Here is a 23,989-nt window from a genome sequence, read left to right on the forward strand (position 1 = left end):
GCTGCTTGCCAAATGCTGTCAGCCGAGCGGGGGGCCTGGCGCTCCCCTCCCCCCGCCCCCGTGCCGGCTCCCCCTCAGCCCGCACCGCGCCAGAGCCCATCTGCGCCTCAGCGCTCGGCACCTTCGGCACGGCAGCACTCCGGGCGATGGCTGAGGCCCGTGGCGGGACCCGGCCGCAGGCTCCCTGATCCCGGTGTTCGGCCCCCGCCAGGCCGCGTCTCCGCGGGCCGCCTCCGGGCTCCGCGCTCCCAGCCGCCCCCCCGCACTTCCCGCCCCGCCGGCGCCGGCCGCCAGCCTCCGCGCCCCCGGCTCCTAGCGCAGTGCTTAGTCGCGCCGCCAGGGGGCGCTGCGCCGCAGGGGGCGGGGCCGAGAGAAGGGGCGGGGCCCGAGCCCACGTTCGAGTTCCCAGGGCGACGGGTGGTCGCGCCGTGACGTCAGGGTGTTTCCCGGTGACGTCAGACTGCTCATGCGCAGTGGCCGTGGTGGCGATTCTGGGTGACGTCACGGGTCGGGCGTGACGTGACGGTGGCGCGGGCCGCTGGGAGCTGGCCGGGATCTGCGCTCGCCCCCCTCCCCCCTCCCACTACGGGTCGCGGCTGGGGGCGTCCCGGCGGCGGGGACGCGGCTCCCCCCTCCCCCTCCCTCGCCCAAGCGCTTCGATCCAAGATGGCGGCGCTGAGCAGCGGCAGCAGCGCGGAGGGGGCCTCGCTCTTCAACGGGGACATGGAGCCCGAGCCGCCGCCGCCCGCGCTCGGCGCCTGTTACGCGGCGGGCAGCGGCGGCAGCGGCGACCCGGCCATCCCGGAGGAGGTGAGGCCACACGGCGGCTGCGGCGGCCCCCCGCCCCCCGCCGCCGATCGCGCCCCCGCCCCCTCCGGCCGGCCCGCACCCGGGGGCCGCTGGCGGGTCCGGACGGGGCGGTGGCGGCGGCGCGGGGCTCGCCGGGGCACCGCGGGGCAGGGCGAGGCTCGGGGCCGGTGGCGGCGGGGATCCTCGCTCCGGGCAGGCCTCGGCCTTCTCCCCCCTCCGGCGGCGGGGGCGCCGCTGGCTCCAGCCGCCGCCGGTGATGCAGTGGCGGGGCGGGGAGGTTGCGCGTCTCGCCGCGGCCTCGCTCCCGGCAGGCAGCGCCCGGGGCCCGGGCCCGCTCCGTCCCGGGGGCGGCCCGTGCCGCCGTGAGGAGGCGGCGCGCCCGGGCCCGGGGGGGCTGTGGCTTCCCCCGCCGCGCCGCGCTCCGGCTGGGCAGGGTGGCGGTGGCGGTCACCGCCTCGTTTCAAACGCGCCCGGCTCCGCGCCGCTGCTGTCACGCTCGCTGTTACCTGGGGGCTGCGGCCGGCGAAGGTTTGGGGGGTGGGGTGGGGTTATAACCGGTTTCCCCCGGTGGTTTTGAAACGCTCGAAATACATTTTAAAAGCGGGGTGGGTACGGTTCCTGGGTGGCCGTTGGCCTGGCTCACCGTTTCTGCACGGGGAGTCTGAGGGGACGTTAACGGCCGGGGCACGGTGCGGGCCCTGGGGGCGCCGGGCCTCTGGCGTGTGTCTCTCTCACGCTTCCCGTGTTGGGGGCACGTTACTTAACATCGCGATCCCACGGAGAGCGAGTGGTGCTCCCTATTTTGCTGGGGTTCAAGTGTAAGTTCTTCATGCTTCTGAAACGTTTTCAGAAGGTGGGCTAAAATGTGCCTTAACAATGCAAGGTATTTTGCAGATTCAAATACCATAGGCATCAAAGTCAGAACAAATTGCCAAATGCCATGCATCAGGTCTGTTCTGGAGGTAAATACGGATGCCAGAAGCTTTGCTTCTTGTTTCAAGCCTTAGTTGGTGAAGATTATTTCAGCTCAGCTTTGCTTTCCTGAGCGTGCCTGTGTGATTAGTACCGGGCCTGTCCTCTGTGGGCAGAGTCTTGTGTCCCTGTGAGGTGCTGAGCCCACCAGGTCACAACTCCTTGCTGCTCTGGGGGGAGAGCCTCTTGCAGGGAAAATGAGCTGGCTTCAATCATCAGCTCACAGAGGGATCCAGTTTGACTCCCAGCTAACCCGGAAAAGACTGTCTTTTTATGCATTTGATCTATTAATAGCATAGTGGATTATAGTGGAATTAATGAGTTAGAGAAGTTTGACAAGTACAAGAGCTCATTCTGGGTAGAGGGCCAGAAAGGAGAAATAGGGAAGTCTACTCCTGTCTGTGCTAGCAAGAGGTGAGATTGATTCCCTCATCCTGAGGAGCTACTGGCTTACTTGCTGAAGGCAGGCAAAACTTAGCAATATACATGTATTTGCACCTAACCAGCAGGGTGATCAAATGCTTTCAGTTATGCAAGTTCAATCTTAACTTTCCCTAGTAAGGAGAAACTCTCAACTGGCTGAGAAACCTAAATACCTAAAGAGTGGGCTTTAGCAAATGCTTTCTTTCAGCACCAAAATTACGTTAATAAGCGTTTTGCTGACTTAACGCCTAGATTGTGTTGGTGCAGCTGTGCATGGAACTGACTTTCTCAGTTATTTCTGCCATAAAACCAAAAAACAGATTCTGTGGAATTATTTCAATAACTAGTTTATATTGTGGCCCTAGAAACCGTAGTATCAATACAGCTGAGCTGAGTAAATAAACTGCAGTGCAAGAGAGAGGAGGGGAAGGCATGGCAGGAGGCAAGAATGTTTTTTTAAAAATCAATTTTCTTACCAAGGGAGGTGTTTGTGAAACTGCCATAAGTCACTTGGCTGTCAAAAATGCTTTAGCCTGTGTCAGTCATTAGATTTGACTCCAAATGCTAAATTACATAGCATAGCTGCTTCTCCTCCCGCCCTGAATATCTTGCATCCCTATATGAAAGGGAGGGAGGGAGAGGAGCAGTCTGGTGTCTGGAACACCTGCCAGCCAGAGAGATTGGTACGTTGCAAGTATGGGTGCATATGTTCAAGGTTAGAAAGTGTTTGAGGGTATTCTTGTATTGTTTAAAAGCAAACTTCTCATACATTGGAAATACTGAAACACACAGGTCTAGGGCAGAGCTGGTGGTAGAATTTTTATTTTCTGATGTGTTTTTTTTCTTTAGTTAGCTAGTGCTTCCTCAAGTCATCAGTAATTAAATTTTGTTTACTATGTAAGTACACCTATTACTTCATCTAAGCCCGTACTTTTAATAAAGTTCAAGACCAAAAAATTGCTGATTCAGTTAAAATGGAAACTATCCTTAATACTAAAACAAGCCAACCTTTAGTGTAAATGCAAAGTGACATAAGTCAGAAAAATACTGAAGTGCTTCTGACTGACTCATGGCTCTAATGCAAGTACATGTCCTAGTGTTGTGGTTCATTCCTTCAAGACAAGGTAAATCTAAGCTTAAAAAGTACCCTTGCTGTGAAAGCAAATCAAGGAGCATCATCTCACTTATTTTGAGGAAATACCTGGAAATCTTTTCATTCCCTGCAGCCCTGATTTCCAGAAGGAAAACCTTCAGTTCTGTACTCAGTTTCTAGTTCTAAAAGAGGGGAATGGACAAGAATTTCTGACAGACCTTGAAGTAGTCTTACACAAACTTTTAAGTTGGAGCACTCTGGTAAAGGAGGTATTCTGTGTCAAGATAGTAATGGAGTGCTCTGTGTTGGTTACAACTGCGTCAGTGTCACTTACAAATTCAGGGTTGGGATTTTGAAAAACAAATTTAAGTAGTGTTGTTCAACTCATGGACAGTTTTTGATCAAATAATGAATTTACTGCTTTAGAGGTTGTTTCAGTAGCCTAACTGCTGATTAATAATTAAGTTATTTCATAAGAGTGTAATAATTGCTGAAGCTTTTTTTTTTTTTTGTACTCCAGATTAGTGAGAGTAGTTGCCTGTGCACTCGTATAGTACATTTAGGAAATGGGTACTTATGGGAGAGATAGTATTTGAAAAGAGTAGGGGCAAGTGAATTTTGCAGAAATTTTCCTCTTCTGCTTTACCGTTGAGTTGCTGGTGTTGGGAGGCCTAGGATAAGTGCTGGTGTCCAGAGGCACGTAGATTGGCTTCTTCCCCAGGATGAATTCTCAGGACAAGAGATTGTTTGGATGGAAGCTTTTTGGAGTATTACAGGGTTGTTGATATAGTAAGGAGTGTGTGACAGCTGGGAGGAAAGGCTCTTGTTCTTGTTGCTAGAGATTATTTACACCAATATTAAATAATTCAAATGGGATTTTCTGTACTTGGAGCTTTGTGCCCTGAACTTCTCTTTGGAAGACAAAAATAGCTTTGGAGGTTGTGAAGTGAGGGCTTCACTGAGCTGTTCAACGGTCGATCATTTTCTAGGTGACAATGCTGAAATTTATCCTGCATGGATATTAGGTATATATTTAGAAACCTTAATCTTACAAAATGATTTAAGAAGAATAATAAAATGCATAGAACAAAAAGGTGTTCTAACCTTATGATATAAAGTAAGTAGTAGGTTCTCATAAAGTAACATAAAAAGAAAAACTGAGGTGGTTTTTGTCGCAATAGCATTTAGGGAATCTATCATGCTGAGTACTAGAAGAACTTTCCTTTTAAGTTTCTCTTTCTCTGAAGAGTTTACAATTAAACGTGCTACTTATTTGGAAAGTTGAAATGTTGCAAGCATTTTTTTACTTCATTGCTTTTGTAGTTTTGGGAATACGTTTGATGTTGAATCTCAATTATGTTTCATTGCATTTTTGTTCAGTGATTGAGCTAACTTTATAGCCTGTCAATGACATCCTGTTTAATTGTGAGGACGAGTTAAACTTTAGCTACATTATGCTTCATATCCAATAATATTCTGCAGGAGTATATTTCAAAAGAGAAGTCAAATAATTCTTCTGTTCTGCATAACACAGGAAAGGCCTTAGCTGAATACTATGTCTGACTTCAGGTCACAGCTTCAAGAAAAGCACAGGCTAGCTGAGGTCAGTCTAGAGAAGAAAGATAACAGCGATCTGAAATCTGGAAAGTCAGAGCTTTGAGGAAGGACTGAAAAAAACCCTCAAGCTGTTTAAAAAAGAAATGGAAATTGTCAAATCTGATGCAAAGAATGCAAATAATTCATTCTCCAGGCTTGTGGTGATTACTGCCAGTGGTAGTGAGTTTAAATGGTAGAAGAGGAGATGGTTTCGCATTACTGTTAGACCTTTTTCTTTATGAGTAAGTATAGTGAAGCATAAAAACAGACTTTCTGAACTTCTTTGTAAAATGTTCAATAATAGGTTCTGTCACCTCCACAGGCAAATACATGTTGGGAATGAAGTTCATCCAGGCGTAGAAAAACTGATGACTTTGATAATATTTTGTCTTTTTTTCCTTAGGCTTTTTATGATTTTTTTGTGGCAATGTAGATCGAACATTAGACAACAGCCTTGAAATACTTGAGTTTAGTGGGGATATTAAAGAGATTTCTGCTTATGATGTCTTTCCCAAAAGGGAATAAGATTAACGGCTCTGTCCTGTGGTAGCTTGTTTGATTACAGAAAATTTGCTTGATAGAGTAGTAGCTTCCTCTCAAAAGTTTTGATATCTCAGGAGGCTTGTTTCTTGTCTGTTGATATTTGCAGACTGATTGGGTACAAAGTGTTTGATACTGAGTTTTTTGTTAATTTTTGTTGTTAACTTAAGCCACCAATGCTATTCCCATTTGTATTTTGTTGTAGTTGTTAAACTCAAAAGACCTCTTATTTTTAAAGCTGTTCTAATAATATCCCTCTTGACGCTTCTTAGCCAGGAAAGACAATTCTTTTGTTGCATGCAGTTAAAAATACTGTAGACATTTTTTTAAAGCAAACTGGAAAACAACAATTTCCCTAAAGCTCCAATATTCCACTTTGGTTTGTTACTTTGCAGTAAGTCTGTAGTTCTGTTTTATTAATTGTTTTATCTATAGAAGATTTGCATGAAATATTTTGGAGGGAATGTCAATTAGAAGGGAATATAATTTTATTTGTACTTCCAAGGGAAGCAATAAAAGGTTTCAAACAGTCATGAAATAGCTAATCCTCTTCCAGTCCAGCCTTACATTAGAAACTGGTTTTGGAGAAACTTTCTGGCCAAGTGTAAGTTGTACATAAGCTTTATTTTCAGTTTGCATCGCTTGCTTTTGAAGGGTGGTGTAACGTACAGTGTAGTACAAATGCTGTGTCATAACCATAGTCCCTAACGGTTGATGCCGCTCCCTGTCACTGCAGTTACACTGAAGTCAATCAAATGGTGCTTTGCCACCCAGAGGGAGAGCCTTTGCTGTTTCCTGCGTCAGGCTGCTCAGCCAGATCTGCTCCCTTGTGCTGACTTAGTACCACATAGGTCTTTTCTGAAGTTGATACAGCTCATTAATGCTGAAGAAAATTGGCATCACTTTTGCTGGGTTATTTTTCTGCAAGCTTAGTGAACTGAACGTCTTCAACATTCAGCACCCAATGAGCTCTGAAACTCTTGTGAGGTAGGAGACAAAGGGAATGTGTTTAGGGGGAGTAGTGGTAGTATGGTGGTTTCCCCTATCCCCTCTCTCTTTTTTTTTTTTTTTTTTTTAAGATCATCTTTGTCCCATAAAACTGTATAGGCCTTCACTTTTTATATTTGGATGAGAAGTCTTGTTCAGCTGAGGCTTCCTTAGCTGGACTTGCCAGGTTTGGATCCTGACATGTTAGATCTTTATGGTTGTGACCTTCCCATGCTGGATTGCTTCTGAGCATAGCTTTCACCGAAATATGATTACATGACACAGTTTTGCCAGTATGCCAGCGATGTGAAGGTCCTCTGTGATCTTCTTGTATATTAAGTATACTTTTCCAGCAGCTTTGACCATGAGAGTTCTAGAGACAGTATTTAGTTTTTTGAGGTGTGAGATGGTTTTCGTAATTTTCAACTGTTCACAAATCTCTGTGTGTGAACACAGTTATTTTCATATAGCTAGTGCAGGAGGATGCAGAAGTCAGTGTGCAGGATATGTACTTCTTTGCTTTGGCTTTTTTATTGCAATTGCTCTTGAACTTTTTGGGTGTACAATGGAATCCTCCTCATCTTCCCTCCTGTGCACAGCTTCTTTCCAAAATGATGAAATACATATTTATGCAACTGATTTCCTCTTCTGTGGCTAATGCTACCAACAAGGCTGCTTGATGCAGAATTACATGCCTTTTTTTTTTTTTTTTTTTTTTTTTCCCTCTTCTGTTTAAATCCCTTGCTGCAAGTGTTTGGCTTGTTACTTCACCTTTTTAGTATTTGTGTTATTTTGAAGGAGCAGTAACAGTGCCTTTCTTTATTCTGTTTCTGATGACGTTTTATTAACATGTACCCTAGCAAAAAAGGGTGAAACAGCCAAAGATCTAATTTTTAATTCCCATTATCCAAAGGTCCTCTCAGTTCAGTTAGTTTTCAGGGAACAGTGCTGCTGGCTGTCATCCCACCATGACACTCCCCAACCAATGTGAGCATTGAAGATCACAAAACAGTCTGTGCTCTCTTCAAAATGAAGCTTGTCATGCAGTGCAGGTATAGTGCTTGGTACCAAATTAATTCTGCATACTATTGATACTGAATTCAGGAGATCATAGGGAGTGTGTTTGGGCACTGAAGGAAGCTTTTGTTTTTCCAAGGTTCTGATCAAGTGAAATATTTTGGTGAGTTTTCCCAGTATACCTGCACAAAATTTAGTGTGAAGAGGCAATTCAATTTCCATAGGAAGGGTACCAACTTGCTTTAAAACCTTTTTTCTAGGAGGCAAGCAAGTGAGGTAGTTAATGAAGAAAATGTACTTACTGTTTAAAAATGTGTTGCTTAACTAAGTGGCTGGGATTCATTTTTTTTTAACCACAAAAAGGGGTATACCACCTCTAATATCTTCATCTGTTCTGTAGTGAGACCCCTTAAACAGTATCTTTATTAGTAAAGCTGGTGTTAAATGTACTTTTCCATCTTTCCCAGTGTTGGTTTTTTTTCAGTTTTCTAAACTAGATGGTTCTTTTCACCATCCTACCATGGTAGCTGTTGTTTATTGGTTTGGATTATTTTTATTTTTTTTTTAACTCTCCAACTCTACAATGAGTGGCAAGGAACCAATTCTGCGTTTAAAATTGTTTCATTTTTCATGTTGGTATTAGGGTTACTAAGGCAGCATGGTCTGCTGAGTAGAACATAGAATGCCGTTTAGGAGAATGTGGTTTCTGTGGCAGTTTCTATTTGTGACTGTTCTCTGTGATTGGGAGCAAATCACATTTGCTCTGGTTTAGGTTTTGAGACCTGTTTGTGATAAAAAATGCGATACCTTAGTTACTTTATTGGATCACAGGTACTTCTAAACAAACAGAATATATTTGTATTTGACTAACAATTCCAGCTGTCTACATTTTCTAACCAGCTGTCAGGAAACACATGCACTGTGTAGTAATAGTTTAGTGGTGGAATATTGTGAAGTGTGTAACAAGTTATTTTATGGATTGAAAACTAACTGTTAAATAGGTGCTGATTATCTTTTCTGGATAGTCTAATTAATTGTGTGCTCTGGCAAGGAGAGAGCAGAGTAAGTTCTGTAGTTCAGCTGAGACTGAGTTAATTTGTTTTGTCATTTTAATTCATGTGATCCAAGCCGTTTAAGAGCTCTGCTTGACTAGTGTTTTCTTCTTATTATTGTAATTAGCTGGTTGGCTGCTTGCTTTTCATCGCAAATATGACTTGTCTTAAGCTTAAGGTGTGCAAAGAAATAGTCTGCTGTATGCATGATTGTCTTTTTTTGAACTTCACTGCCGTATGGATTTAACAGTTTTTGAGAGTCTGTGGTAGTTATATCTCTAAAGCAAAACTGCATTCTTAAATGAGTTAGAAAATCTGGGTAGTTTCGTGTTGTGTTTTTTTGGGGTTGTGTGTGGGGGTTTTTTTGTTTGGGGTTTTTTTTGGTTAAAACCTGTGACAGTCTAGGGAGAAGTTAAGTTCATAAATGTAAATACAGTGAATTGTACCAGAACTTGATCTCTGTATGATCCTCATGTCTACTGAATTAAGTACCAAAATGAACAAAAGGGCTAGTAGTAGTGCAACACAAAAGCCTTATGGAATACTAAATTAAAGATTCAGTTAGATCAAAGAAAGCTGTGCAACTGGTGGTTAATGATTTAAATGAAGGATACAGGCACCTCTTATTTTTTCACACACTGCTGTTCTACTGCGGTAGAAACCATTTGTTAACTTTCCTTTTTATAGTGCTTGGAGGAAAATTCTACTTAGCAGCAAGCAGCAAAGATGGCAGGTGATGGAAAAAGTGGGGGAATGAAAGAGAGTTGAAACTTAAACAAGAAGGCTGCTATTTCACAGTAGCCTGAATCCATCTAACTGTGGGCTGTGGAGAGGAAAGGTGGCTTTTTTCCCCAGCTTAGGTGGTCACTGGGTCGTTTGCCAAGCTGTTTGAGCACGCTAGACTGGCAGAAAACTAACCTTGACAAAGAGAACAATTTTCTGCTTGTTTAGCATGCTGAAATAGTTCAGCCGAAGGTTTAAGTTCTGGAGAAAGCGTAAGGAAGGGAGCAGGGGTAAATAGCCAAGGACAATACGATAGTTGCACCCACCTTCTAGGTTGGTGTAAGCTGTGAAGCAACCACTGCCAGAGGCTCTTGTTGACTGTTCTTCTAGACAAACTGCTTGGTTGTGTTTCAAGGGTAGACTTTATTGAGCTTTATCCTTTACAATTTATCACTATATTAAAAAAAGTAATTGTAAATGCTTTTAAGAAGCAAGGAACATTTGAAGTCTGAATTCCTTTTGTTAAAGAAGAGGCAACTTAAGAGACAAAGGCCAGCCAGACTGAAAGGCTATTTATTCTGCTTTAAGAGTAGGGTTGAATGATGAGCAATTACATTCATGTTTAGAAATAAACAAAGGAAAAGACATAGATTGCTCTCAGTTACAACTGGTGGTTTGTAAATAAATGAGAGATGCACAAATATTACATAAAAACTTAAGTAATACCAGGATTTTATGTGGTGGAAGTTCTCTAGTAAAGAAAGCAAGTTTTTATTGAATGTGTTTGTTTTGGAATCACAGGGTTAGTCTACTGCTGGTTGTGTCAATAGAGTTTCTGCTGCTAACTCCTCAAAGATGATACTCTGATACTTGAGCATTAGCTTGGTCAAATACTTCCTAGGTTTTTGGAGTAGGGAGGGAGTTGTTGAGTGTTTGGGTTTGGTGGGGTTTACTGGTTAACAGGAGCAGTGTCACAACAGCCACAGTTGAAAACCTGCACTGCTGGTTACAGGGGGATAAGAATTGGCCTTTCCTTCCCAAAAAATGTTGTCTGTTAAATCAAAAATAGTTTTCATCTTTAAACCTTTTTAATATTTTACTAACTGTTGTGCTTACAACAGATACCTTCTGATCACTTTACTGTATTAGCTGACCTAGTTATGATCTTAGTCATCAGACATGATGGTACAAAAAAAGTTGTACCTCTTCTTGAGGATTTTCCTTCTTGAATATACTATTACACATCTTCACCAGGCCATTCTTGACCAGCCTAGAAAGATATGTTCATAGACTTTTGTGGAAAAAGAGATACCAGATCCTTTTTCTCTTGGCTACAGTAACTTCTGTAGATATTGTCCATAACTTACTATTCTGTGATTGTAAATGTTAACCACACCCATTCTGAACTGTCTAGCTAGCCAACAAAGAAAATAACACTGTCAGAGTTCATATCTCAGACATTGTAAAGGAGCTGTGATAAAAATGATTCACCAACATTAATAAAAAGTTGGGGAAAATAAACTAGGAAAGGCAGCCTCAATGCTTACGTTTATGTCACTTGTGTAAACTTGTACGTGAAACCCATTGCAAGCTGCTTTTCAATTCAGTAGTTTTTCAACTGATAGTATTTTTCATACTTGTTTAATAAAAAGTTTAACTACAGCATTGAAAATGTGGTAGACATGAAAAGCCAGCAGAGTAGGAAAAATGGAAAAATTAACACAGCAGATGTGGGAGTTGAGAGAATCTTCCACTGAGAGATGGAGAAGATCTAGAGGCTGAAGTAAAGGAAGAAGGAAAGGACTGTCCTTCCCACTGTATGTGCATGTTCCAGCAGGCAATGCAGAAAATTAAGAACAAGCTTTGTAATAAACTAGAACATTTCAAGCTTGATGCGGGTGTAAAGTATCTCAAGAAAAAATAGCAACATGAGGAAGAGATAAGAGTGATTTTCAGGAAAGAAACTGGAAAATGCAAACTCTGCATTTTGACATGTGAATGGTGAGGTGAGGTGCTGAGTTATTAACCCCTTTCATATGTCCTCATGCCTCTCTCCCTAATGCTTCACTATCAAGTTAGTTAAGACGTTAGTCTAGCTATGAACAATCTCATGCGTGACAGCTTTCTAAAGCATTTTCTGACAAAGTGGACCCTAGTTCAGTGGACCGAACAATTGAATTGATTGTGTAAGAAAGAAGCCCGAAGGGACTGATTAGAATAGTATTGGATAGGTATTGATGATTTTGGCCTCCTTATAGAACAGTTTCCAAATTAAATGCTTAATTTCTTATTTCTGTTTTTAATTACCTTGATTCTATCAAAGTATCCTCCATCAATGCAGAACATACTGTGCCTGGACAAATAATGGCTTTTTTTTTTCTTTACAGAATATATTTGAACTCTCAGGTGTCTTCTACCAAATGTGAATCATGCAGCTTAGAGTTGAGATGTGCTGTAAGATTTGAGTACTGATGCCAGGTGCAAAAAGTATAAAAGATAGTTTGTTTTGTGCTGTCTCAGGCACTGCATGTTTTGACAAGCAGCAAAAGATGCAGAAATAACTGTGGCTTATAGGCTCACATTTGTGGAGCCATAGTCTTCCCTGAATAGAATGGATTTAGGCTTCTACTGTATCTGGCTTGCCTCTGGCTTGAAATAGGTCATCATCTTTATTACATTGCAAGGGAGTGCTTATTTGCAAAATTAATGCACAGTTATCCACAATAGGCAGATACAAGTTGATATATTCCAGCATATCTGGAATATTTCCAGTCTTCTGGCTGCCTGTGTCCATGTTAGCCTGTGTCAGCTTCCTTGTATCAGCAGCACTAAAAGGAGAATCAAATCTAATCTCTTGTGACAGAGAATAACCTTAACCTAACCACACAGGACAGAATAATTAATTTGAGGCTTTTTTTTTTAAAAAAAAAAATGATAAGGTTACCCAGGTTGTAAAGGATTCATTACTTTTTCGTGGAGCTACAATGAAACAATGTGTCTCAAATAACCTTGCTGCTGATTGTGGGAAGGGACTGGACTTGATGTGGGATGGTACTAGGTACATTGCAGATTTACTTTAGAAAACGTTAAGACTTCTAGCAACTGTCACTTAGGCTGGCATAATTTTTTATATTTCTGCGAGATACTTGGCAATTGTGGTTTTATGGTTTCCTATAGGTGTGGAGCTTCCTAAGTGTGGTGGAGTGCTCATAAGGGTTATCAAAAGCTATGTCTGTTCTTTCTTAATGACCAGCAGCCTTCTGCAATTTTCTCTTATTCTAGAGAAAGTGTGAATAAAGTGTGGATAAAGGGATTGTTGTGAGATCTTGAGGAAAGAATGGTATTAATGTGTACGTGTTTAACTTGAAAAGCTTGGGTTTATTCTGTTATCTAGGAACAAGCTCTTTGATCTAGAACTGCTAAAAGGATTCTACATTTCATGTTTTTGTTGTCCCTGTTGTTTGGTAGTTCTTTGCTGCTGTCCTGGAATGTGTGTGCTTATGGAGAGTGAGACACTTCCTAAAATCCTAGGCAATTTTTGTACACTTAGGTTTCATTTGCACAGTTGAAAGAAACCCGTATGTCTGTGAGTACTACTGAACTCAGAAGATTTAATTCTTAAGAACCTAGTGTTTCAGGTTTCTTCCACAGGTATGATTGGCGTATGTCTTGTCTCAAAGTCTGTAAGGCTGCGCTGGCGCACATGATGCAAACTTAGCTGAGATGAGTTATTGGAACAAGCAACTCTGCAAGGGGAACAGACAGGCTGGCTCTGCTGGCTGTGTAAGTGCAACAGGTATGGTGTATTTTTTGTGAGGCAGAACCTGTGGGTACTGTGTTGTGCAGAAGCACACGTTTCTGAGTTGCATGAGGTCACTTGCACAGAGCACTAATTTCAAATTGCAGTTAGGAAAAGGCTTGAGTTCCTTCAGTTGAAGTAGTTGTAGATCCTGCATAGTAGGATGCAGTATACTTCCACAGGAGTTGATTCTCAAGGGGCTAGCTAGTTAAGGGTTGCTCCAGACCGCAAAAACTGTGTATAAGCATATTCACTGATATGGGAAGCCAAAAGGTAAATTTTCTAGAAGTAAAAATAAGTAAAGTTGCCACTTAAAGGGAAATTGTGAAGCTTGGAAATTTGCCTTGGCATATGTGTTCTTCTGCGTACTTGATTAGGCATAGAATATGCTAGTCAATACTAGATTTGTGAAAGTTTTCCAGCTTGTCAGAAGACTTTTGATAAATATTGCTCACAAAACAGGTTTTCCATTTCTGTGAGCAACAAGTAATGATTTGTTGCTATGGTTGACTTTGATAAATTTCCTTCTGCCTTCAGCATACTTTTAACTGTGTGAATAGCTTTTCTAAGATAATAGAAATGTGTATTGTCTCTAAGATTCACTTGTGTAAAGGCTCTTTAGTGCACAGGTGTATAGTAGGTAATTCAGAGCATTGTTTTCAGCTTCTCTGAGCAACGTTGTGTTCCTTTAGACTAATTTCAGCTTCTTCAGGTGGAGACATTTTTTCCATAGCCTGGCAGTAAGTTTAATTTTTTTAAAATTTTCTTCATTAGTCACTCAGTTTTTGCTCTTGCCATGCTGTTAACTTAGCAGGAAGATTTCTGCCCATGTTAAAGGCTGTTTGATTTTCTTGCCCACATCTTCTAAATAACATGCTTCCCTTGTGCATGTTATTGTTTCTCAATTATATTTGTTATTCTGTATCTTTACTGTAATAGAAGAGAGAAGTAAGGTTGTGCTCATGGACACAAAATAGAAAACATGAGCAAAGAAGTTACTCACTATCAGTCTTCAAAAGAAGTATTTGGAAACTCATCTGGCAGGGGTTCATTCTACTTAGCACAATGGTGAGGTCACACCTGGAGTGCTGTGTTTAGTTCTGGGCTCCCCAGAATGAGAGAGACAGCTACACTGGGGAGAGTCCAGTGAAGGGCCACAAAGATGATTAAGGGTTGGTGAAAGGAAGACAGAGCCAGGCTCTTTCCAGTAGTGCCTAGTGATAGGACCAGAGGCAATGGGTTTAAACTGAAACATGGCAGGTTTCCTCTAAACATCAGGAAACACTTTTTTACTGTGAGGGTAACTGAGCACTGGCACAGGTTGCCCAGAGAGGTTGTGGAGTCTCCATCCTTGGAGATGCTCAAAAAATGATCTGTGCTTCTGGGCAACGTGCTTGAGGAGGGGGTTGGACGAGATGACCAGCAGAAGTCCCTTCCAACCTCAACCTTTCTGCAATTCTGGGTTACTTTCCGTGAAGCAACTTTCATCCCCACCTTCCCTATTGCCAGGCATTTAAGTATAGTAAGTTGTCAATATTGTTTGTGGTACAGTGTATGTTGATGAAAACTTTCAGTGTGTAAAGTTGTCAGAATGACCAAGTAATAGACGTTGTGTTAAGTACTAATGAAACCTGTTTGTGAAGGCAATCCTGAGATGATTCCTTCGTTTGCCAGGGATTTTCTATATGCACACCCAGGTTAACAGCATGTTATCAGTTACACAGGAACTAAGCATCCTAAACTCTTACATTGAACAGGTTAATTGAAATAGTGTTGATTCAAGCTTGTTCTTTCACCAAGCATACAACCAGCACTTGCCATCTTGGAAAGAACTAGCAAAATAGAGAAAACCTTCTCTTCGCTGCTGGTTGGGAGTCCTAGCTTCGACGTGATAGATTGTGAGTTTAGAAGCAAGCTGACTTCCACAGTTGCCTCAAGGGAATTTACATACAGAATACTTGAAATAGCACTCTCTCTTTGGTGTTCCCCTGCTTCCCTCACTTTTTGTAGTTTGGATTGCTTGTCCCTGAGCAAACTTATTTTTGCTTGACTGTAGCTTCTTGATGAAATCTTTGTTCTAGTGTCTGTTCTAAACTTGGGCTACAAGTGAATCAATTGCTAGTTTACTTTAGGAAATCGCTGGTAAATAACTGATGTCTAAAATTAGAAGGGGTAAATAAGGTGGTGTGCAAAATGTGAGTTCTGTATTTTAGAGTTTGTTTTCGTTGTGAACATCTCAAGCTTCACAGTAAAACTTGTGTTGATCCAGCTTAGGCACCAGTAATAGGATCCAATCTACTTTAGAATATAAAGTTATGTGCATCATCTTTCTGATGAGGTAGGTTGTCAAAATTTGTAAATCTAGACCTGGTCTTAAGGCTATACATATTATCATCTGTGAAGCAGAAAAAAAAGCTTTGGAAGAAGCACCATTTATATTATCTTCATTTCTTCCGTCCTTGGTCTAATAACTCTGATGTAATATTTTCTTCTTGATAAATAGCTTGTATAACACTACCTATGAAGAAGAGATTCTTTTCTCTTCCTCCCCGTTACCCCACTATAAATTTCTGACTTTGGTTGAACTGTAGTGGCTTCTTAAATCAGCGTAGCATTTTGCTTTAAATGTTTGGGTTTGTGCCTCACTGGCTTTTTAAGGTATAAATTAGGATTCATAATACTGTTCACCTACAATAGTATCAAAGTCCTAAAACTAACTCTTTCAAGACATGAAGAATGAGTAAACCCAAGATGTTTCACAGTGCAGTGCCATAAGTCTTCCCTGTGTACTAGAAATAAATGTCTTATACAGATCACGTCTGAGGTCTGTAAGAAAACTTGCAGGGTAGACAGAGTATAGAAGACAGGGTATAGAAGGTGCTCTTTAAGATCAAGACATCCTATTCCCATGCAAATAGAACAGCAGGTCTTGGTTTTGTGATTGTTTACACAGATGACTTAAGGTCTGATAGACTAACTCCTCCACTAAACTTTGTAGTACTGTATAAATTGGATTGCAAAGTCTTCCAAGGAAAATACTTCTTACAATTTTGATAAACATGAAAAATAAACTGTTCTGAAGTTGTTAATTCAATGGTCCCTGAATTTTAGAACCAAATTTAATTTTTCTCTGTTTATCTCAGAAGCAAGCTGTGTATTACTGACAGTGGATGAACAGGATTTTTTATTATGGACTTCTGTTATTAAATATCAAGGAAATGTATTTTTTTTGTTGTTTTAGGACAGATTCTCTATGCTGTTTCTGATTATAAAAATTTTTAATTTTCTGTTTTAGGTGTGGAATATCAAACAGATGATTAAATTAACGCAAGAACATATAGAGGCACTGCTAGATAAATTTGGAGGAGAGCATAACCCACCATCAATATATTTAGAGGTAAGTTTACATTCAAATGATTGTGGTTAGATTAATGGTGTGTTATCTTGATCTTATATGAACCATTTTATGTTAAAACTGAGAATACCTTTAATAAAAGAGAATGTTCTCCTTGTGCAACAGAAGCGTAACTTCCTGGAGATAGAAAGGAACTGTATGGTATTCCTGATACGCATCACTAGGGGAAGATCACTGGCATGGTCTAATAATTATGTTGGTGCAATTGAAATGTAATGCATGCTTTTTTGGTGCTGGGGGAAGATTGTATAATAGAAAAAGTCATGCTCTGTTGTTAAAAGCAAACATATACACATACACATGAAAACATAAGATTAACATTGCTTTTAAAGCAGTTGACTTTTTTCTTTTCCAAAAATAATCATGTAGGATCTAAAAAATTATGTTAGTAGACGGGAACTTCTTAAAGAAGTATATAAAATTGTAGGGTGGGGTAATATTTTTAAGCTGTTTAATTTGTAAACTAACTACAAATTAAATTTGTGTATTCTTTCATCAGTCCAGATTCATAAAGTTGCATTGACATAGGACCATTAAGAGGATAAAAAAGGACTGCATGCATAGGTTACATCTATTAGGAATTGAATGGGTGTCACTTGCTCCAAACCCTGCCCTTTTCTTGGTTCTCTCAAGTATTGAAGTAACTGGAGGTCAACCAGATTTCTTTTGTAGTCTTTTTAATTGTAATTGCTGCCTGAAGGCACAGGGTAATTAAAAATAAAGATCTCATTATTTGAGGTACTTTTAGGTTTTATCTTAATATGTCAGAGCAGGGCACTAGCTTGATTATACAAATGTTGACATAATGTCCTTAACAGTTAAGGTCAAATGAGGCCCTCCATAGTTGCTTTACTTATTGCTGATGTGAAATGGGAGTATTGAACAAGTGCTAATCACTATTTTAACCACTTAGTGGTATATAATATAAATACACTCGATTTTCACTTGAACCAGTTCATTCCATGTGTCTGGACTTAATATTGCCACATGTATGTTGGTTTCATTAGAGTGTGTATCAAATTGCAGTAATAATGAGCTTAATCTGTACTAAGTGTGGATTTCAGGTAGTGAAGTTGTTCATTGCAGCCATTTGTCACTTGCTTTAATCTAAATTAAAACTGAGATCCCTACACTGGAAACTTTTTGGTTATTCTGCGGTTCATTGATGGGGAAAAGGACATTTGCAGTTGTAAATATACACTAGGAAATTATTACAGGAGTGTAAAAAGTGTGGTAAGTCTGAAATACTTGGTGACTACAAACCATGAAGCTTAAAGTAGATTTGAAAGTCCAGTGGTTCCATGTGCCACTGAGATGAAACTCTGGCTCATCAACGTGGTAGAGAAGCGCTGCAAGACGGAGCAGGGTGTTCCTCTGCAGCAGTGAGTTCTGCTGGATCACAAAGCACGTCTTGCGACAAGTAGTGCTGGTACTGGCTAGGGAGCATTAAGCCATTGGGAGGAAGATGGAAGTGACCAGGATTCTGCTTTTTCAGTTGAATTATCCCATGAGACAGCAAGTCCTGTGAAAAAGAGTCCACCGTCATTGAAATGCTTTCCCCAGCTGTTTGCTGTGTGGTTCCTCCGCTTCCTTTGTTCAGGTACTTGCAGTACCGGTAGTGGCTAAGCCACTTCCAGTCACTAACCTGGAAGGAAAATATTCTGGTTTCGTTGGATTAGTTTGCCATCCAGTTAGTAGATTGAACTTGGTCATCATGAAGTCCAGTGAGCCCCAAAGCTGTGGTTAAGGTTAGGGAAGGCGAGAGCTTGCAGCTGTGAGCCAAGAACCTAGAAAATGGGTGTCCTGGTTCTGGCTGGGATAGAGCTAATTTTCTTCATAGTAGCTGGGGTACAGTGCTGTGTTTTGGATTTAGTGTGAGAATAATGTTGATACGCACTGATGTTGTTGCCAAGTGGTGTTTATATTAAGTCAAGGGTTTTTCAGCTCTCATGCCCTGCCAGTGAGAAAGCTGGAGGGGGCACAAGGAGTTGGGAGGGGATGTGGCCAGGACAACTGACCCAAACTGACCACAAGGTTACTCTGTACCATATGATGTGATGCTCAGTTTATAAACTGGGGGGAAAGCTGGCCAGGGGCAGCTGCTTAGGAGCTGGCTGGGCATGGGTCGGCAAGTGCTAAGCAATTGCATTGTGCATCACTTGTTTTGTATTTTCTTATTCTTTTGCTGTTATTATTATTTTGTTCCTTTTCTGTCCTATTAAACTGTCTTTGTCTCAACCCATGAGTTTTCTCACTTTTCTGATTCTCTCCCTTATCCTGCTGTGGCAGAAAAGGGGTGTGTGAGTGATTGGCTGTCTGGTGCTTTGTTGCCAGCTGGGGTTAAGCCGTGACAATGGAATGAGAGAGGAGAAGGATTTTCTGTTAAGATGCTTGTTAGATAGGTTAGATCATCCCCAGATGGATTGATTGAACAGCATTAAATGCTACAAACCTGTCATTTGTTTAGTGTGTAGATTTCCGGTAGTAAAACTAAAGTCTATGAAGGAAAGAAAAAGTAGTGTGTTACAGAGTACCTGATACAGTCAAAAGCGAGATTACTGTCTACCCTTGACTGTTCATTTCAACCTAGCAGCAGTTGTTTAGTGCCTCCTTTCTGTGCCTTTCCCACCTTTTTGGCTGCTTTTGGCTTGGTCAAGTATAGGGGATACTTTCTGTTGTCAGAATTTACTTTGCAGCAATTTACCTGAACCTAATTGTCGCTGATAGAGCTAATGTTTTGACATTCTGTATTCCTTCCCCTGTGAGAAAAAGGGACTGAACAACCCTGGTCACAACATGAAATGACAGAGCCATATCTAAAAAGCTTTGAATGTAGTGTGATGGAGGAATGCGTTTACTTCTAGGAAATGCGGAACTAAGAAAATACAGTAGTTTTTATATGAGTAAAAAGAACAGGAGAGTATGTAGAATACATGTGGGTAGCATACCTTGTTGAATACATCTGTTAGAAGTAGCAAACTTCCTATGTACAGAGCTGCTGTGCAGTGTCATGCCAGTTGCTCAATTTCTGTACCTGGCCGTTATTACTGACTTCTCTGCATGATCCCCAAGCTTTCATGGCCAGGCTGTGTCTAGGTCTTGATGCTAGGGTCTGTGTACTATCTCCGAAGTGCTTGAACAAGAAGGTAATGTAACTTATACTCTACCCATCCTTTTTTCTCTCTCCCGGCCCCCCCCCCCCCCCCCCCCCCCAATCTCATTTCTGGCTATAAAGTGCAAATATTGCCCTGCTTTTACCCAGAATCTGTATGGGTAATTTTGCTAGTCTGTTACTTGGACTGGATCGCCTATCCATTGTTTCCTTAGAATCATAGAATAGTTTGGGTTGGAAGGGACCTTTAAAGGTCATCTAGTACAACCATCCCTGCAATAAGCCAGGACATCTTCAACTAGATCAGGTTACTCAGAGCCCTGTCCAACCTGATCTTGAATGTTTCCAGGGATGGGGTCTCCACCTCTCTGGGCAACCTGTTCCAGTGTTTCCTGACCCTCATTGTAAAAAATTTATTCTGTATATTTAATCTGAATCTACCCTCTTTTAGTTTAAAACTGTTACCCCTTGTCCTGTCACAACAGGCACTGCTCAAAAGTTTGTCCCCGTCTTTCTTACAAGCTTCCTTTAGGTACTGGAAGTCTGCAATAAGATCTCTGTGGAGCCTTCTCTTCTCCAGGCTGAACAACCGCAGGTCTCAGCCTTTCCTTGTAGGAGAGGTGTTCCAGCCCTCTGATCATTTTTGTGGCCCTCCTCTGGACCTGCCTCAACAGGTCCATGTCTGTCTTGTGCTGAGGGCTCCAGAGCTGAATGCAGTACTACAGGTCGGGTCTCACTAGAGCAGAGTAGAGGTGGAGAATCACCTCCATCAACCTGCTGGCCACACTTTTTGTGATGCTGCCCAGGACGCAGTTGGCTTTCTGGGCTGTGAGTGCATATTGCCAGCTCATGGTCTGTTTTTCATCCACCAGTACCCCCACGACCTTCTCCACAAAGCTGCTCTCAGTCCTTTCATCAATTGGTACCGGGTTTAAAACCTTCCCACTGCTCTGATCTCTTTGCATCTTCCATAAAATGTGAGTGACTCTTACGGACTTCTGTAGATTGTGCCTGTTGATCATCTCTTGAGTGCTATCAGCAAGCATGTTTTTTGCTTCTCAGCAAAAGTTGGAATTATCCAAAGCTAATTGCTAGGTAAGTGCCTGCAAATGAACACTTTTGCTTTCACCCATATTGCCTTTCACTGTTGTAAACATCTAGGTTTATTGTAGTGCTTTCTGCAAAACTACGGCTTTTTGTATACCTATGAAAAGCTTGACAGCTATCAATCCATCTACTGGTGTGTAGAGTTTCAGCACAATAGGATTTGTTCATTCTTTTGTACTCCTGTCTGGCTTTCTATCTTTCATTTCTTAGGCATCTTACTAACTGCTCACGTTCAAGGAACTTGGAGCACCCTGTATGCTGGCTCCTGGCCTGTGTTCGAGCTGCCTCTGCGGACATGTCAAGTAAAATTATGGTTGAACCTGGCAACAAAATTGCTTTGCAATTAAAAGTGGAAAGGAAGGGGTGGGGGGAGCAGAAGCACGCATAAGAAAGCTGAAGAACTGAACGAGATTAATTCTGAAAATTGAACATTGAAAAGGATATACTAAAATTTTTTGTGCAATGAATATGAAACATACACATCATTTGAAAGTAAAAAAGGAATTTATGCCTTAGTTACAGTTGCTCAAGAAAACAGAAGCTTTTGTTTCTTTGCTAATCTGAGATTGAAAAGCCAAAATTTTTTTTTGCGCTTTTTTTTTTTTTTAAATTCTGTGGAGGGTGTCATTGCATTTTACATAGAGAACTTTAAAACTTGACAGCTGTTGTTGCAGCCATCATATTTCATCAGTTGACTATGAAAGAATGGATTTCTTGAAGTACTGAAAGTGATTGACATGTGCTATGTTGAGTTCAGCATATATTTAATTATTCCTGCAAGAGAGGGTACTCGGAGTCAGGGCTATCTCCCTGCCTTGATCCATCACTCCACAGTGACTGTAGAGCACAGGGAGTAAGCCCTGCAAGCCTGGGTGGGCTACTTTGTGTACAGCTGCCTAGGAGTGGAAAATGTAGTGTGAAGTTGGAGGGCAGTGAGTAGCTTGTCTCTCTCCTCTCAGGGCAGGGAAGTAGGGGCTGAGGGAAGAGACCAAAGCTGCAGAGAGACTTCTGAGCATGTGTATAATGTACAGGGGCAGAGAAAAAAATGAACAGAAGAAAGAAGAGAACATTTATCATTAAGCACGCAACTTTATTCTAATTGTTATAATTAGTAATAGCTTTGGGAATCTTATCAATGTTCTCTAACATGATTACAAGAAAAACTTCTCTGCTTGTTATGGCTGGAAGAAATAATAACTGTAGTAAGCAGTGGCTGTATTAAAATCTAAAAATGGCTTGTAGCTAAAATTCTTTCTTAGGTAGTCGGAGTTCTTAACTTCCTCCATCCCCTGTGTGTGAGCATATATCTCAGACCTAACAGACCCCTCGAAATCACTGTCAAATATTTGAAATAACTGCTTGACTCAGTACATGTAGAAATATCATTAATAGCATTTTTCTTTTCTTCTGGAAAAGAGGCTGCAGGAGCTCCTTGGCAGGTTTTACCATACTTTTTGTAAGCACTCTGTATCACAGCAGCTGAAAACATCAAATGTTTTTTGTCTTCCCACATCATTTCTTAGTGCATTATATCTGTCCTTGAAGTGCTGTTTCCCAAAATACAGTTTGTGATTCACTGTGGAAAACCCCTTCTCTTAAGGGTTTGTCTAGGCATAGTAAATATTGGAAATCTTTTCTGCAAGGAAGTCTAATGTTATGATACTGGGAGAACCTGGGTTTCAGTTAGCAAAAATGGTTAAAATATGCAGTTGCATATTCTTCTACAATGGCCATCAAAATTAGTTTCTGGTTTTTTTCATCTCTACCAACAAAGTACTGACGAAGAAGACAACCTGAGTTAGAGAGAAGAAAGATCTGTGCAGTTGGCACAGACAACAAATGGTGTTCACAAATTGAAATGGGTTGTGCAGATCCAGACTGGCCAAAAGCAGTCAGCTCAAACTTAGAAGGGAGGGATCATGCTTAAACGAATTAATCGGATTTGTTAGCCTTTGTAGACAGTTAATGACTGTTCAGGGATACCTTCCTTATTTAAACTTCCAAAATACATTGTGTGTCCTTCTTGTCTCGTAGTCGTGTGTACAGTATTATCTACAACCACTTCATCTGTGAGAACTTAATTGAACACTATTAGCCCATTCGCATGTAAACAGTTCTTTGTGTGGTCTGAGGTTGCGTCCTGGACCTGTAGGTTACTTCAGCTAACGGTATAAGTAAGCTGCCTGATGGGTTTTTTTGGTGTCTTGTCGGGTTTTTTAATTCAGACTCCATGCAAAATAAAACGGTACACAAATGCAGAGATAGAATGATAGTGGTATCAGTAAGTTCTAAAACTGTCAGTTTTGGAGTACTGCCTTCAAGGAATCATCCGCTTTCCTACTCCTACGCTTGGAAGCAATTTCAAATGAGAATTGTGGGGGTAGAGATATGTTTGTCCCCAACTACTGTGATTTCCCCCCCCACCCCCCAGATTTCTCTTTTCCTGGACTATTAAATGTGTTTTATTCAGAGACCTTGCTGTTGCCATTTTGGGAGTTTGGCTGTTGAATTTCAGGACAGTATTTCATTTCTTATTTCTCTATATCTGAAGAATCCACACAGGAGCTCAAATTAATTAATTAAAGATTACTTCTTTGCTGATCTAAAGTATGCTTATTGCAAGAGCAGGCAGGTACAGTCTGAAGTGGATCTGGGTGCTGAATCTCAGGTTGTTTCAGACTGTTAGCGGGATTCCAGGAAAATGCTGACTCTGGATATAGGGACTAGGAAACGTGGCGGTTCTGGGGAAACTCAGATTAATTTTTACTAGGCTTCTAACAGATGCTGATCAGATATGTTGGACCAAAACTGGAGTGTCTAAAGTTAGACTAAGTACAGATTTAGGAGTCTTACTAAATGAAGAAATCCTGACGTACGTTGCTGTCTATCTTCAGCTCCCATTTAACTTAGTGGGATTTGCATTTGATGAACAGCCTAAAAGGTCAGACGTCTCTTAAATAGAAACACAATCTCAGTTTCAAGGACCAGGAAACTGTAGTTCAGGCTTTTAAGAGTCTTGTAATGTGTGGATATTATCTAAAATTGATTGAGGAAAGGAAAGAGCATGGTAAAAACAGTTGGGTCTCCTTTGGTTTAGATTGGGTTTCTTACCAGATATGTGGTAGGGGGCAAGGGAGAAGGAGAAACCATATTATGCTACTCGGTTTTGTCCCAGATTCATTTAAAAAAAAATATTTAACTTGTTGCTTTTTGTTTCCCTAGATGATATTTCTTGAATGTATAGCTTGGTTATGGCCCAGGAAAGGAAATTTCAAGTATAATAAAAATTAAAAGTAATTTAAAAAACCCCCACATTTTTGAGAAAATCTCTTGTCATAATCAT

The 23,989-nt window shown here is 41.4% G+C and overlaps 1 protein-coding gene across 3 annotated transcripts in view; it reads left to right on the forward strand.

The window, feature by feature from the left end:
• Window positions 1-476: 476 nt before the first annotated feature.
• The window catches only part of BRAF (B-Raf proto-oncogene, serine/threonine kinase), an 88,402-nt gene continuing 64,889 nt past the window's right edge, over window positions 477-23,989 (forward strand). Inside the window, exons 1-2 of one of the 3 annotated variants that reach the window (XM_055710679.1) lie at window positions 477-810; window positions 16,308-16,409. In XM_055710679.1, the coding sequence (XP_055566654.1) occupies window positions 667-810; window positions 16,308-16,409 (246 nt within the window). In that variant the 5' untranslated portion in view covers window positions 477-666. Of the gene's footprint in view, window positions 811-6,211; window positions 6,422-16,307; window positions 16,410-20,856; window positions 20,949-23,989 lie in introns of those variants that run through there. The other 2 variants (XM_027799371.2, XM_055710681.1) reach the window with 2 other exon arrangements.

The sequence above is a fragment of the Falco cherrug genome, chromosome 5 (assembly GCF_023634085.1).
Source record: "Falco cherrug isolate bFalChe1 chromosome 5, bFalChe1.pri, whole genome shotgun sequence".
NCBI classification, from domain to species: domain Eukaryota; kingdom Metazoa; phylum Chordata; class Aves; order Falconiformes; family Falconidae; genus Falco; species Falco cherrug.